The sequence below is a fragment of the Cebus imitator genome, unplaced genomic scaffold (genome assembly GCF_001604975.1).
Source record: "Cebus imitator isolate Cc_AM_T3 unplaced genomic scaffold, Cebus_imitator-1.0 Scaffold2, whole genome shotgun sequence".
Taxonomy (NCBI): Eukaryota; Metazoa; Chordata; class Mammalia; order Primates; family Cebidae; genus Cebus; species Cebus imitator.
The window spans coordinates 9,368,461-9,384,977 of record NW_016107317.1 but is presented as its reverse complement, the minus strand read 5'-3'; the positions used below and the strand labels follow the sequence as shown (position 1 = coordinate 9,384,977).

Here is a 16,517-nt window from a genome sequence, read left to right as displayed (position 1 = left end):
TCAGTAGAGACGGGGGTTTCACCATGTTGACCAGGATGGTCTCGATCTCTTGACCTCGTGATCCACCCACCTCGGCCTCCCAAAGTGCTGGGATTACAGGCGTGAGCCACCGTGCCCGGCCTGACTTGTGACTTTTTAACACTTGGCAGCTTCCACCTGGTGCACCTTGTACTCATCTGTCTGTAGGACTCTTTCCCCACTGCACTGTGTCTTTCTTGTGGGTAGTGACTGTCTTGTTCAACTCCCCCAAGAAAGTTAGAAACATTGGAAGGACTACACAGCTTGGCTGGACCTCACAAAGAACCTGCAGCCTTGCTCACTCTCAGCACGGACTGTGCTCAGAGGCCCCAGGCACAAGATCTCGACCCTGGGAGGCCCTTGGCTGAGGTGTGAAAGTGTCAGATACTCCCTGTTGCCTGAGAGGTGGCCTGGGAAGTCAGAGAGCTGGTCCCTAACCCCATGCCACTCGTATGAGGAGAGGTAAGCACCACCAGGTGCCCTCAGTAGCAGAGACTCAGAGTCTTGCTGAATCTCAGTCACATCATGGAGTTAGAGAAAGGGTGCAAGGGGGATGTTGGGTATTTGGGGGCTTGGGGGCAGGGAGGCCAGGCAAGTAGCTCCAACCTATCCCCATAGGGCAGTAGCACCACCTAGTGGTGAAGCTCAAGATGACTTAGGAAAAATACCTGGCTAATACATAGCAGAGGGGAGGCTGGGAATACCCTCGTGGGAGAGAACACTCTCCTTGAAGAGAGCCACAGGGAAGGGCCTGGAACTCTTCCAGCGTCTCCCCAAGTCAGAGCAGCTCACTCCAGAAGCTCTCACCAGGTTGTACAAAATGTGAAGAAAACACCCCCTATGGACATGTCCTGTGGGCCCCAGGCTGAAAGGAGCCGCCTAGCTGAGGTCATGTCAATGAGCTCACACGCTCTTCAGGAAACAGCCAGTATCCAATGACTGCCTGATGCAGAAATATACAAGCGTCTTCCTCGCTTCATCTTGGGGTAAGCCAAAGGGACATCTCAGCTTCAGAGATCCCCACACGGGTTGATGGAGACTTTCGTTGAGACTGCATTGCAGCCAACTTCTCCTACTGCTGATTCTACTTCTTTTCCATCCACCAGGGCTGAGAATCCTGAGACTGCTCCCTAACAAACACCCTGTACTTCAACCTGCATTTCAGAGTCTAGGTCCCTGGAACCCAACTTACGACACCATCCTGTATATCATCTATGACATGTGTGCGTACAGAGATTCGGAGCAGCTGTCTAGAGCAGCGAGCTCTCAGATTCCCCCTGCCAGCCACAGCCTGCACACCCTGCTGTGCTTCTGGGTCTCGAGGAGCACAGACTCGCCGTCAGCCTCACGGGCTCCCTGCGCACAATGAGGACTAGTTGCCTATAGGATGTCAGCAGCATGAGCCATCTCCTTGGCCACGCTGGAGGTGTCAGATAACATCCAACCTTCTTGCCGTCTGCAGGGGCCATGGGGCAGGCAGACCAACCGACCCACACTGCACAGGCAGCCTGCGAGGAGTCTGGTAGAAGCTGGGGAAACTGAAGGGCTCTGGCCACCCCCAGCAGGCCCTGTTTGCTTTCTCCAGGGCTGAAGGAACCAATACTTCCTAGCACACCAGTGACCCACTTATACCACATGATGCTTTGAGCCTATCAGCCCCATGGCCTGTGCAGCGTTTTTGCTGCTTTATGTCTCTTTTAAGGAGCAGACTCGTTCACACTACCCCAGGTGCAGCACAACCCCCTATAAGAGGAAGATGTTCAGGTTAGTGGCCATCCTGCCCAAAAGATCAACAGAAGCATAATGGGCCAGCATCCTCATGGAGTCATTCACTGTTAGTACCAGATAAGAATGCATTGTGTAGACCAGTGCTGCCCCATAGACTATTCTGTGATGATGAAAATTTCATGCCTTTAATCCCAGCACTTTGGAAGGCTGAGGCAGGCAGATCACTTAAAGTCAGGAGTTCGAGACCAGCATGGACAATATGGTGAAACCCTGTCTATACTAAAAATACAAAAATTAGCCATGCATGGTGGTGGGTGCCTGTAATCCCATATACTCCAGAGGCTGAGGCAGGAAGATGGTTTGAACCTGGGAGGCAGAGGTTGCAGTAAGCCGAGATCATGCCACTGCATTCCAGCCTGAGTGACAGAGCAAGACTCTGTCTCAAAAAGAAAGAAAGGAAAGAAAGAGAGAGAGAGAGAGAGAGAGAGAGAGAGAGAGAGAGAGAGAAAGAAAGAAGGAAAGAGAGAAAGAAAGAAAGAAAGAAGGAAAATGTTCTGTGTCTGCACTGTCCGTTATGGTAGCCCTGAGGTTATCAAACGCTGAAACTGCAGCTTGTACAGTTGAGAAGCTACATGTTTACCTTTATTTCATTTAAATAGTCACACATAACTAGTGGCTGCTTTATTGAACAGTGCAGGCATAGAACCAAAGCTTGGAATGTGAAAGCTTAAAATCACTTGATCCTAATTATGCAATATTCCTGGGGTATATTCCCCTTGGTTTACCTGGAAAAGTTTATTATAACAGAGCCTTGGAAACTCTGTGTTCTGCTTGGTCAGCTATAAAAACGCTGCGTAAACTTCCCCTAACAGTGTATCAGAACTCCATTCTCCACATTTCTCCCGCCAGAGACATGCCCATTTATGCAGCTGTTGATTTCCTTTCTCTAAGTCCCTTCATGTTTCACAAAATATCCCTCAAGTTCTAATGCCAGCTCCCCTCTCTCCATCCCATTTCACTGCAACACATTTTAGCCTTTGGTCTGAAATATTTTCAGATGTTTCTGAAAAATTTGAGTGAATCACACCCCCAGGTCAACTTATCCTAAATCAATACATCAGTTGGCATGGTTTCCTTATTTTCAGATCCCAGTGCTGTGTCCTTTGTTGGTTATTCTTGTTTACTGTGCCTAGCAACGCTACCCTTCATCATAAACCCCACTTCTTTGGGAAGCAGAGCAGAGTGCATTGGCTCCTTAGGAGTGCTCTTTCTTTTTCTCTCTCTCTCTTTCTTTCTTTCTTTCTTTTTCTTTCTTTCTTTTTTATGGAGTCTCACACTGTCACTCAGGCTGTGTGGAGTGTAGCGGCATGATCTTAGCTCACTGCAACTTCTGCCTCTCGGGTTCAAGCAGTTCTCCTGCCTCAGCCTCCCAAGTAGCTGGGACTACAGGCTCGTGCCATTACGCCCAGCTAATTTTTGTATTTCTTTGGGAGAGACGGGGTTTCACAATGTTGGCCAGGATGGTCTCAATCTCTTGACCTTGTGATCCGCCCGCCTTGGCCTCCCAAAGTGCTGGGATTACAGGTGTGAGCCATGGCGCCCAGCCAGCAGGAGTCCTGTTTCTGCACAGCAGTCATTTGTAATCCTCCAGGTCACTGGCACAGCCACCATCTCTAATAGCAGACACATTTTTGCCAATAGCTGCTCGGTCTTCATTTTTGAGGTTCTCACGCAGCTGTCACATATTGACTGCACACTTCCTGGGAGCAGAGCACAGTTTGATCCAGCACCCCTAATTTTCCTGGCTCAGGGACTGCTTTGGGATGGGGAACCTCTTTTATCTCCTCTCTAGGAGAGAGCTAGCAAGATCATCAGTCACCTGTCAGGTCCCCCAACTCAGTAGGAAGCAGGACAATGCAGTAGTTAATTTGTGGTTTCTGAAGCTAGATGCCGAAGGTTCAAGTCCCATCTCTTGCCAGTGTGGCTTTAGGCAAGTTAATCCCCTCTGTCAAATGGGGGGTAATAATGGTTCATCTCCCATAGGATTCTTTTTTATTTATTTATTTATTTATTTATTTTTTGAGACGGAGTTTTGCTGTTGTTGCCTAGGCTGGAGTGCAATGGCACGATCTCGGCTCACTGCAACCTCCGCCTCCTGGGTTCAAGCAATTCTCCGGCCTCAGCCTCCCGAGTAGCTGGGACTACAGGCATGCACCATCATGCCCAGCTAATTTTTGTATTTTTAGTAGAGACAGGGTTTCACCTTGTTGACCAGGATGGTCTCGATCTCTTGACCTCGTGATCCACCCGCCTCGGCCTCCCAAAGTGCTGGGATTACAGGCTTTAGCCACCGTGCCCGGCTCCCATAGGATTCTTATAAGGATAAGGCAGATTGGTTTGCATAAAGCATTTATTTACAGCAGTACCTGCAACAAAGTAAGTGCTATATGAGTCCTTTTTATTACCATAAGCAAAGCTTTCTACATTAGTTGACATGACGAAGTTCTGGCAAACTTTTGATCTCTTTGGAAATTATTCAGCAGGCACTGTTTATATCCTCCTTTCACTGCCGTATCTCTAGCTGTCACCAAATCTGCCGCACGTTCCTGCCTTCTCTGTCGGCCTCACTTGGACTCTCCTGCACGCTTTCAGTTAGCCAGCAGAGGATTTTCCTGTCTCTGGAAATCTCGTAGGAAATCTTACGTGTTGGTGCACACTCTCCTTCAGTTATAATGATATACCTTAAAGGTTTTACATTTATAAATGTCTATTTTCACACTCTGATTCTAAAATAGAATCGAAGGTGACTTTCCTCCCAGTTCAGCCCCATGAAAACTCGTTTTTCCCTCTTTTCTTTTCCTCCCAGCTCCTAGACTTCCTTTGGGGGGCGGCCTAGGTTGTGGGCCCCAGAGCTGGGTAACTGATATTCCCAGGAGTACCCTGGAGAAGGCAGGGCCAGAGGAAGAGCCGGGAAGGTGGCTAATTCCAAAGACAAATGCACGTTATAGATAAGGCAACAGCATGACACGAGGCTGAGGCGGAGGGCCAGGGCCACGCTGTGGTGGGGCGGGGTCTGATTCACACTGAGAGTCTCCTTCCTTCTCCTTCTGATGGGTTGGTGGAGTTACAAGTCAAGGAAGGAAGGAAGGGATCCCAGACCCAGACTTGCTCTGTCTGAAATCCAGGGCTTCCCCAGGGACTGGGTCAGTCACTTGGGGAATGAGAACGGGGGTCTGGGCTCAAACGTGGTGTAGTGAAAAGGACACCAGACGATGAGTCCAGTCTGGTTCTGTCTTGGTCCACTTCTAACTAGTTATGTACTTGCCGGTGAGTCACGCTCTCCTCTGTCAGTTTTTCTTAACGAGGAGATTGAGTGGTTTAGCAATCTTCAAGTGTTTTCTCCCACTGAAGAGCAAGCTGGCCTAATGTGTTCTACAGCTAAAATCAAACAAGGGTCTCTCTTTTGTAAAATAACAACAACAATATTAATTAGTGTACAGAAGTTTCACAATGTAAGTTCTCCCCCCAGGAATATTTCCAAATCAGTGCTACCTCCTCCCCTGTATATTAGAATATAGTACAAATGGAGTCTGATTCTGAAAGCAACTCATATCTAATAAATTTAAGATTAGGCGATATACATGCTCTTCTGCAATAAGGGATGTGGCTTTCAGATGTTTTTCCACCTGAAGAATTCTGAGAGACACAGGGCCAGGTGGACACCGAGGCTCTTGCAGTGTAAAGCCTGATTCCTCCCTGGGTTTTCAGGGAACAACGGATGCAGGTGGAAGGACACGGCTTCCAGGAGTTGGGCAGTCATGTTCCCACTGACTTTTACATTCCTGGTGACACAGCAAACGCAGCCATGTTCCCCAAACTCAAGCACTGATCTGAAGAAGCCTCTGTGATCCACCTGAAAGCACGCCCTTCTCTGGTCCCGAAGCTGATTCTCCCAAGGGCCCCACCCACTGCGCTGGGCTGGCTGCAGAGGAGAGCACGCACTGGAAGTGGAATCACTGCGCCCCCGCCTCACAGCCTTCTTTTGACTTTTGGGTGGTGAAGCGAGAATATGAAGGGAGCCTGCCCTACATCATGGAACCCCCAAACGCTTTCTCTGACTAGCCGCCAAAGGCTGCCCTACTCTCCCTTCCCATAGCCTGGGGTGTGGGAGCACTAGCTCCTGGTCCTGGGGGCTGACAGCGGCCTTGGAACCACATCCAGGCAGCATGGACAGCATGATTCACCCACCGGGGTCTGACAGCTCTTCTCCTACTTCCCACTCTGCCAGATGGAGAAGATGCGTGCGGCTCACTGCTTCTCCAGACCGGGAGTGGGGAGGGGGTGAGGAGAACAGCCAAGGAAGAGGGGAGGGCTGGCTCTCCTGGTGGGAGGTAAGGCACTGGCAGGGGGAGGACGAGGATGGCAGGTGCTTTTCTGCAAGCCGGGGACAATTCAGTCCTGCTACATGGATCCGTGGAAGGAGGACTTCCACCTCAACCAACCCCTTAGATCCAGGCCGAGGAACCGTGGCTTAGTGACAGGGACAGTGGTGGCCACCATCACTATTCCTCTGTGAGGCTGCTTTTGTCTGTTTTTCCTCCTTGGGTCTCTCAGCTGGTGGGTTTGTGCCTGGGGCTCCAGTAAGGGGAAGAAAGCCCACCTCACCACAGCTACTGCCCGTGAGAGTATAACCAGGGCAATGGGACGACAGTGGGCATTGAAGGTTAGGGTGGGTGGGAGCTGTGGGTCGATTATTTATCATGAGTAGGCAGAAGAGGGAGATCCCACTAGGCTCTGGACGCGGGGGCCTGGAGTGGGGGAAGGTGCAGGTGTCTGTGTCCCTGAGGAATGCATGCATTTCTCCTGCCTGTTCCCTCGACACCAGTCAGTAGCCACTTATGCAGGGGTGAGGGCGTCTCTGGGCAAGGCCCTGCCTCCAGCCTCTGCCCTCTGCCCCCACTTGAGTTTCTTTGTCAAATAGACAACAACTGCTCATGGCTGAGGTCTCAAGGGACCAGTGAAAGGCCTGTAGGAAAGGGGTTGGGTTGGACAGGAGAGAGAATGGGCCGGTGGACAGGGGCGGTGCCCGAGGTGGGGCTGAACCCCAGACGGGGGTGAGGAGCGCTGCTGAGGAGTTGCCAGTCCCGGGCCCAGCACGTGGCCCTGGAGGAGCGGCTCCACCCAGGCACCACCATGGGCTGCCCTAGTCAGGAGATCTCACTGCCAAACACCTCCAGCACAAGGGGCGTGAGCTTCATGCTGCACTCGGGCTGGAAGGAAAGGCAGCGGTACTGCTTGGAGTGCTCCTCGTTGAGGCTGCGCAGGTCGGCCAGCTTCTGGATCATCTTGGCGTAGAGCAGGTGGCTGCCTGGGGGCGGGTGGCGGCAGCGGATATAGGTCTGTAGCGTGTTGGACAGCCGGTCCTGGATGGCCTCAATCAGCGCAGCATCCTGCACCCCAGGACGATCTGTGGGCACAAGGTAGAGGAGAAGGCATAGCAGGTCTGAGCTGGGCCCTTCATTGCTCAGTCCTGCCACCCCGCACCCACACAGACATGCAATGGCAGCTCCCTCTAGGCCACTGTGGCTGCTGACCGGTGATGCCACCGCCTGGCCCCAAAGCCCTTCAGCAGCTTCTCCTTGCATTTAGGATCTAGTCCCAGGTCCTTTCATGGGCCCACCTGGTCCTGGCCCTGCCTGGCCTCGTTCCCTGTCCGTGCTCCATCCACCCTCAGCCTCCTGATGTACCATGCTCTCTGGCCACCAGCCTTCACATCTGCTTGGAACTCTGCTCTGTTATCTTTGCCGGACTCCTACTAATCCTTCAGATAACAGCTTAAAAGGTCTTCCTCCAAAAGGCCATTCCTGGCCACACTACCTCCATGGCCCAGATCACGTCAGCTTCCCTCCTTCTGGTCTACCCTTCTGTAGTATCACTTCCTTTATTTGAAAAATCCATGCCATGTTAGGAATTAGTTGTTAAATAGCATTTGTTTAATGTTTCCTCCTAAGCTTCATGGGAGAGGGGCCTGTGTCCTGTTTGCTGCTGAATCCCAGTACCTAGCACAGAGCCTGGTACCTAATGGGTGCTCAATAAACTGTTGCTAAGTGGATGAATGAATGAGTGAGTGAAGGCTGGCTGGGCAGGGGTAGTGGAGTCCCCCTCCATTCTTGAGCCTCCAGTCCAGGAAAGCATCCCTGGGCAGAGGCCACTAGCTTGTCCCCTGAACACAGCACAGGCTGAGGCAGGGCCGCCCCTCGTTGGACCTCGTCACCAACATAACGTCCCCAAGGTTACAATAACTTCCTCTTCAGCCTTTTCTCCCTCTTCTCACCTCTAATAAGCAGAAGAGATCGAGGGTTACAGCACACTGCCTCCAAAATCAATCAGGAAAACTGTCTAGGCAGAACCATCTATCAGACTCCAGGGTTTTGTACCCTGCCCCTGAGAAACCTCAGATAACAGCAATGTTGAGCCCGGTTCACACAAGAGTAGAGCCTGAGTATCGGGAACACGCAGGCTCGTCTGTGGCTTGTGGAACCCTGCTTATCTAGTTCCTCAGAATCTCCCCTATGAATCCCCCCTAGTTCCTCAGAATCCTACCTGCAAACTCTGTAAGGCAAAGCCAAGGGCAGCGAGGGGCTCCTCAACCTCCACACACCACAGGGGTGCTGGAAACCAGCAAAGTAGGCCTTTCCCTCTCTGCTCTCCTTTTGCTACTTCTCCCTTCAGGTGGCCCAGCTGGCCCTCAGCAGTCCCTCACACTCCCCACTCCCCAGGTCCCCGAGCTCCTCCCTGCGGGGCCCCATACCTGGGGAAAGGATGCAGATGGCCATGAGCAGGACATGCTCCTCCTCATGCAAGTTCAGCTTCTTCAGCCCTACCTGGAACTTGAGGAGGGGCTCAATCAGCTCCAGGTTGTATCCTGCTGTGAGACACAATGGCCAGGTACTATGGGCAGAGCTGAGGAGCCATCCACCCACCTCCAACCTGGATGGCCCCGACCCTTGCCCTTCTCTCCCTTCAGCTCCCTCCCATGTGTCTGATTGGAGCCCAAACCCCAGGACGGGTGGAGCCAGAGTCTGGGAGCTGGAAGAGGCAGAGGTGCAGTCCAGGCATACCTTTGGTCACGTCGCTGACACGGTACTTGTAGTCTTGTTTGCCGCAGGTCCAGGACATGTCGTCTGTGGTGAAGGACTCATTGGAGCGCAGCATGATGACCTCAATGGCGCTTGACTTCAGCAGCACGATCTGGTCCTCAGAGGTGAGATCTCTGCAGGGGAGGGAGGGAGGGAGGGAGGTCAGGTTACCAGTCAAGACCGTGAAGCCACACAAATCAGTCTAGTGTTTTGACAGGCATATGCCTGCTGGGCAACCAACATGTGCCCTGGGTCTTTCATCAAGGAGATGGCAGCCAGGCTGGAAGGGACAGGAGTGTTCCTTGAGAGAGAACAGTTCAACACTGTGATCGTGTGCTGGGGCCAGAAGTGAAGTAGCTCAGTCACTAAGACAGGGAAAACCCAGAGACTAAGCAGCCAGAGCTATGAGGCAAAGGAAGATGGAGCCCAGGGAAGCTCCCAGTGTTGAGGCATGCATATGGCAGTCTGCAAAAGGTAGGGCCACGGTATCTTCAACAACAACACCCAAGTTTTTTTTTTTTTTTTTAATGTGTGCCATTGCTTTTTTTTTGAGGCAGAGTCTCCCGCTGTCACCCAGGCTGGAGTGCAGTGGTGCGATCTCAGCTCACTACAACCTCTGCCTCCTGAGTTCAAGCGATTCTCCTGCCTCAGCCTCCCGAGTAGCTGGGACTACAGGTGCCTGCCACCATGCCCAGCTAATTTTTGTATTTTTAGTGGAGATGGGGTTTCACCATGTTGGCCAGGCTGGTCTCAAACTCCTGACCTTGTGATCCGCCTGCCTCATCCTCCCAAAGTGCTGGGATTACAGACGCAAGCCACCGTGCCCAGCAACTCCCAAGTTTTCTTTTCCTCTCCTTCCTCCTGTCCTCCAGTCCTTCTCAGTTGTAAATTTAGCCAACTCTATCTCCAGGATGTCTCTGGAGCCCGTGATCTTACTCCCACTCCTACTAAGAGTGCTCTGGTTCAGAGCTCCAGCGTCTTTTCCAATAGTCTCTTCCAGGAATCCTAGGCTTGTGTCTCTCCAGTCTCTCATTCATCTTTCTTATCACTGCTGCAGATCAATGTCCTCTTGTGCTCCGAAAGCCTCACTGACTCTCAAACACCCCAGGATCAAGTCCAGACTCCCTAACTCGACTCCAGCCTCTCATTCCAACTCCCTTTCCCATTGTAAACTCCACCACCCTTCCATTCTAGCAACATCGTGCCACGCCACATTGAGATGCTGTGTGTTCTCATTGCGCCTTTTTTTTTTTTTTTTGAAGACAGGCTCTCACTCTGTTGCTGAGGCTAGAGTGCACTGTTATGATCATAGCATTCTATAGCCTCAAACTCCTGGGCTCAAGTGATTCTCCTACCTCAGTCTTCTGAATAGCTAAGACTACAAGCATGCAACACCATGCTCAGCTAATTTTCTTTTATTGTTATTATTTTTAGAGACAGGATCCTGCTCTGTCACACAAGCTGGAGTGAAATGGAATGATTACGGCTCACTGTAGCCTCAAACTCCTGGGCTCAAGCAATCCTCCTGCCTCAGCCTTCTAAGTAGCTGGGACTACAGGCGTGCACCACCACACCTAGCTAATTTTTAAATTGTTTTTGTAGAGATAGTGTCTCACTATGTGGCCCAGGGTGGTCTCAAACTCCTGACCTCAAGTGATCCTCCCATCTTAACCTCCCAAAGCACTGGGATTCTAGGTGTGAGCCACTGCACCCAGCCATCACCACGTCTTTGAGCAAACTACAGCTCCAGCCAGGAATACCTTTCTAATGCTCCATCTTGCCTTTCTAGTCCTAAATCCACTGTGTTCTCCCTTGGAGGCCCCCACCCTCCGACTTCAGCACAGTTAGGGCCATGGTGTTGTGAAGCATTCAACATTTCTGGTCCTCTTATTTTGCCCTTCTCCCCCAGCTCTGCCCTTTACATGCTTGATTTCTACTCTCTCTCTGTCTCTCTCTCTCTCTTTTTTTTTTTTTTTTTTTGAGACAAAGTCTTGCTCTGTTGCCCAGGCTGGAGTGTAGTGGTGCAATCTCAGCTCACCGCAACCTCCCGTTCCCAGGTTCAAGCAATTATCCTTCCCCAGCCTCCTGAGTAGCTGAGACTACAGGCACATACCACCGCACCTGGCTAATTTTTGTATTTTTAGTAGAGATGGGGTTTCACCATGTTGGCCAGGCTTGTCTCGAACTCCTGATCTCAGGTGATCTGCCCACCTTGGTCTCCCAAAGCGCTGGGATCATGTGTGAGCCACTGCACCCAGCCACTTGTATTCTGCTCTTATTGGTAAGTTACCTGGGGGCCAGCACCTCCTCTTAAATACCTTACTGTTGCCCACACACTGATCGTTGAGCCCTGAGCACAACAAGAGGATCAATAGATATGCACTGATGAGTTGAGAGGCCAGTGACTGGTTCCACTATTCTGAGTCACGATTGGGCTGTCTTTATATATAAAGACGGGAAGCAGCTATTAACTGATGAGAGTGTTGTATCAATGAGTGATAGATGATGGAGAATGAGCAGGCTTGCATGATCAGGATGGCCAGCAAAAGATCTGTATTGAAAAAAATCACAAAGTGCTAGAGTTGGAGGGCCCCTCTTAGAAACTCTTAGAGATGGCTCCCACATAACCTCTGCAGGACACTCCTAGGGTCAGGGTGCTCAGGGCCTCTGGACACGGCCATGGGGTTGTTAGGCCGTGCTGTTGATGGCCTCTTTTCCTAGTAGCTACCACCCACGTGATGGTATACTCTTTCTCATTTACAGTTTTGTACTCTCCAGAAACACAGAACCAGACTTCTCCATTAGCCATGGGACTTCCTTTAAACCATAGCTAATGGAGTTATAAAAAGGAAAATCACCACGTCTTCCTTCAGATAGTCTAATGACACAGTGTCTAAGCATCTGACCATCCTTGTCACTTTGCTCAATGTGCTCAATCCACATTTAAAAACAAAAGTGAACAACATCCCCGTTTTTGTTTTGACTCATACAAGTAAAATATGCTCATTAGCAAATCTTTGGAAAATACATAAAAATGTAAAAGCAAATTAAAATTGCTCATAACCACACTTCACATTTTCGTGTATTTCCTTCCTTTTTTCTTATTTATATATTTATTTACTTTGAGACATAGTTTCGCTCTGTTGCCCAGGCTGGAGTGCAATGGCACACTCTTGGCTTACTGCAACCTCCCCCTCCCGAGTTCAGGCGATTCTCCTGCCTCAGACTCCCAAGTAGCTGGGATTATAGGCAAATGCCACCACGCCCGGCTAATATTTAGTAAAACAGGGTTTTGACACGTTGGTCAGGCTGGTCTTGAATTCCTGACCTCGAGTGATCCGCCTACCTCGGCCTCCCAAAGTTCTGGCAATACAGGTGTGAGCCACCATGCTGGGCCTTTCTATTTTTCTACACACACACACACACACACACACACGCACACACACACACGCACACACACACATACACACACACACACACATATACATAGAGAGAGTATATATTTAACATAATTGAGTTTATACTAATTCTGTATCATACTCCCTATATCACTCAAAATTCTTTAGCCCAGTTCTTAGAGGGTTGCATACTGTTACATCATAGCAATATACTCTAAGTTATTAAGCCAGTCTCCCATTTACCTGTTTTGGACATTTTGGTTGCTTCACATTTTTGCTATCATAGGTAATTCTGGGAGGAATATCTTTATACATAGCCTTTTGTTCAATGTCCCACTCAAACAGATAGCCAGCAATGAACACACTTTTTATGGGTGCAGGCCAGAGGGACTTCAGTGGGATCACAACTTACGTGATTTAGACATACTGCTGCTAGGAGCACAAACCTAAAATGACCCCAAATGATGGCCCACAGTTTGGAAATCCAGGGCCTTTCTAAGTGTAGCTCACAGCCAGGACCAGGGATGCTGGCGGGGTGGGAGTAGAGGTGGAATTATAGGAGGAATCATAAGAGAGCTTGTTGAGCGATGACAGGCACCAGCACAGCTCCGTTCCTCCTCTCTCACCTGTGTGACATTTATACTCTCCTCTGTCTTCACGCTGGCAGCCGCTTCCGGGCATCCGAGATGCGCCTGGAATTGTGTTGCTGTTTTGTCTTTCCCACCCCACAGGCAGAGCCCGGCCCCTCCCCTCCCGCATTCCCACAGTACCTCCAGCAGGCTTGTAGCAGGGCTCCTATGTCCTTGCAGTAATTGTTTATATGTCTATCTTTTTCATCAGACACCAAACCCCTGGATGCCAGGGACTATGTTCTCAACAACTTTTGTCCCTCACAGTTTATGTAAGAAAGTGATTCGTTGGATGAATGAAGAAACGAATGTGGAGAAAGCGCACAGCATGAAGGAAGCATGATAACCCCCAGGCCTTTGAAGAGCCCTGGGAATGGAGAGGGCAATGACGATGGAGGCATTTAGCAGAAGAGGGCAGTGCTGCAGCTGATGTGGCCTGTTCTCCTGTGTACTTGACAGTGAAGCCTGGGAGTCCTAAGTCTGGGATCTGAGGCTACTCCTGGCCATTTAGATGCTGCTGCTGACAGCACCTCTTCCATGCATTTCATTTGCAGTGCCAGCAAGGAGGGAGATTTGTGGGGTGAGACAGAGAGGCTAAGGGAGGAGAGGTGGGAGGAGAGAGCAGGCTGAGGCCACACTGCAGCACAGCTCACACCCAGAACAGCCCGTCCAGCCCCACCCCACGTTGGTCTCACGCTCACGCTGGAGACTCACCCTGTGTCCCCACACACCCACACAGGAGTCTCATCCTGCCTTCCCTACACCCTCCACCCCTGCCTACAGGCAGCAAGATCAAAGCCACCAGGGACACAGCCAACCTTCTTCTATGTCTTGGAAAAACAGAACCCCTAAGTGTGGAAAGCAGCAGAACCAGAGGGCTGCTGGGCTGGCCCACGCTGGGTCCAGTTGGAGCCTGGGTTTGGGCTCCAGTCCAGGCTCAGCATCACCTCTGTTCGGTCACAGAGAGTGTCCACACCAGTGTCCCTGTACCTCTTTTAGCAAAGCTTTCTCCATTTTCATTGGAATACCTTCTGCTCTGGGACTTCTCAAGTCATACTGAAGACAGAGAAGCCAACCCTAGCATGTTCAGGATCAGCTGAACCCGTTTTGCATCAGTGGCTGGGCAGCTCCCGTACCTGCCCATATGTACCTCACTTTAGCCAATAGTTGCAAGGACAGACCAGGGGACATAGGAAAACGTGATGAAAGGAAGAGGTCAGACTTCAACTTAACCTCAGGAGAGAAACTGAGAGCAGTGCCATTTGTGTCAGGATACTTGTGGGAGGGCAAGGGTTAGGGGCCTTGAGCATGGGAGAAAAGTGGAGGCTGGGGTTCCTTAGTGAAAGGGGCAGCATTGGAGTAACTGGTTTAATGAGTAACTTTCTCTTTAGCACAGCTTTCTCATGTGTGCAATCTCAGCCACCAGTGGAATCACTGAACCTTGGTATCTGGGAAGAGCCATGGGGGTCCTCTGTCCAATTCCCCACTGGAGCAGGGAAAGATGAAGTCTGTGTAGATGAGGACTGCTGCCTGGCATGGGGATGGAAGCTGAGTGCTTCCGTGTCTTTTCCCTAGCTGTTTACCCAAAACAAGACTTTGGAATATGTGGAGTTTGCAAACAGTAACATGGTGAAGCACGGAGGAGGGAGCTGGAACTTGTGCTCAACGGACTGTGTTGTCAGTTCCAAGGAAAGGCTCTGAGGGTAAACCCCAGGCCCACAGCCATGCCGGGCTCACACGAGATCTGCCGCTGCTCCTGCCTGCCTGCCTGCCTATCACTACAACCAAAATGTGCAGCGCAGTAGGAGTGTCTCAGCACTGCCTGACAGTTTATTCTTCTTCACCATTTTCACACTAATTCCAGGGGAAGAGCATGGAAAAGTTTCTGGTATTTGGGTTGGTGAGAGGCGTAAAATAACACAGAGCCAGTTTTCTCAGGGCAGAAACAAACTGGAAAGTTCTGGGTTTAACTCTGTGAATTTACCATCATCTCACTGGCAAGGCAGTAATTTAGGCAGTAACTGATGGCTTTTCTACACAGCTAAGAGGTCCATCAACCAATAAATGACACCTCATATCTGCTTCCACCCAGAGCTAGCAATGTTAACTCATTTTCCAGCTCCCCGTATTCCAGCACTGAATCCGAGCATCAGTATCTAGGAAGCGGTCTTTCCCTTTTGCCAGAACTATAGGTGTTTCCACTACTTGAAATGATAACAACATTGCTTGAGATTGATTTACTCCTCTTTCTCAACCATATTGTTTATGTATTTTATGGCAATATACCAAATGAACTTTTGGGAATAATGAAGATACAAATATGCATAAATATAGCCATTTCCCAGCATATCTACTAAATGTGTCAATACTCTGTCGTTTTAAGAATATTGGCTGGGCGTGGTGGCTCATGCCTGTAATCCCAGCACTTTGGGAGGCTGAGGCCGGAGGATCACCTGAGGTCAGAAGTTTGACACCACCCTCACCAATGTGGTGAAACCCCATCTCTACTACTAAAAATACAAAACTAGCTAGATGTGATGGCATATGCCTGTAATCCCAGCTACTTGGGAGGCTGAGGCAGGAGAATTACTTGAACATGGGAGGCAGAGGTTGCAGTGAGCCGAGATTGTGCCATTGCACTCCAGCCTGGGCGACAAGAGCAAAACTCCATTTCAAAAAAAAAATTAACACTGCATGAGTATTTAAATGTAAGTATTATACACACTATTAGTATTAAAACAATAAAGCATAGGAATGAATGAATACAATTTATGAGTGAAATGATAAAGGAGGATCCCTTCTCCAGTAGAACTCCTTATACTTATCTATTTTGGCAAAAATATTTCGTATGGTTAGGAAATGGTCTTTATCTTTTTTCTTTTCTGAGACAGGGTCTTGCTCTAGGAGTGCAGTGAGGGCAGTGGTGCAATCTTTTCTCACTGCAGCCTTGACCTCCTGGACTCAAGTGATCCAACCTCAGCTTTCCTAGTAGCTAGGACTACAGGGAAGTCCTAGCTTTTTTATAAATTAGTAGCTAATTTATAAAAATTTTTTGTAGAGAAGAGATCTCACTATGTTGCTCAGGCTGGTCTGGAACTCTTAGGCTGAAGCAATCCTCCTACCTCAGCCTCTCGAAGTGTTGGAATTATAGGCATGAGCCACTGTGCCAAGCCAGGAAATGGTCTTTAAATGCACATTTTGGTGAAGGATGTCAGGGTCGTATATGCCAGGAAACCTCTCTCCAGGATTCCTAGACTGTCTCATAAGTCTACATGGCCAAGCCCTTTTACTCTCTATTACTTCATTCTGGTCTCAGAGCCGGGGTGTGGAGGAATCATATTGATGAATTTAAAGAGATAATATGAGGATTGTAGTCAAGCCAGCTGGAGTGAACACAGCAGTGAACCGGGAGTTCTACGCCTGGCTCTGACATGCTGGCTGCAACACCGGGAAGGGATACCGGCTGGCCATGGGACCTCCCTGGGCTTTCACAGCATCATCCAGAAAGTGCGGGGATGGACTAGCTCTCCAGTGCTGGCCTGCAGAGTAACGCAGGACGGGCTGCACTTCCTAAAAACAGATTCCTGGGCCTACGCCAGAGATTC

General features: G+C 50.0%; 1 protein-coding gene across 3 annotated transcripts in view; it reads right to left on the bottom strand.

Annotated features, from left to right (window-relative positions):
- Positions 1–4,138: 4,138 nt before the first annotated feature.
- VDR (vitamin D receptor) overlaps positions 4,139–16,517 on the bottom strand; it is a 60,327-nt gene continuing 47,948 nt past the window's right edge. Inside the window, exons 8-10 of one of the 3 annotated variants that reach the window (XM_017529295.2) lie at positions 8,868–9,019; positions 8,558–8,671; positions 4,139–7,213 (exon numbers count right to left, since the gene is read on the bottom strand). In XM_017529295.2, coding sequence (XP_017384784.1) covers positions 6,954–7,213; positions 8,558–8,671; positions 8,868–9,019 — 526 coding nt within the window. In that variant the 3' untranslated portion in view covers positions 4,139–6,953. Of the gene's footprint in view, positions 7,214–8,557; positions 8,675–8,867; positions 9,020–16,517 lie in introns of all 3 variants that reach the window. The other 2 variants (XM_017529303.2, XM_017529285.2) reach the window with 2 other exon arrangements.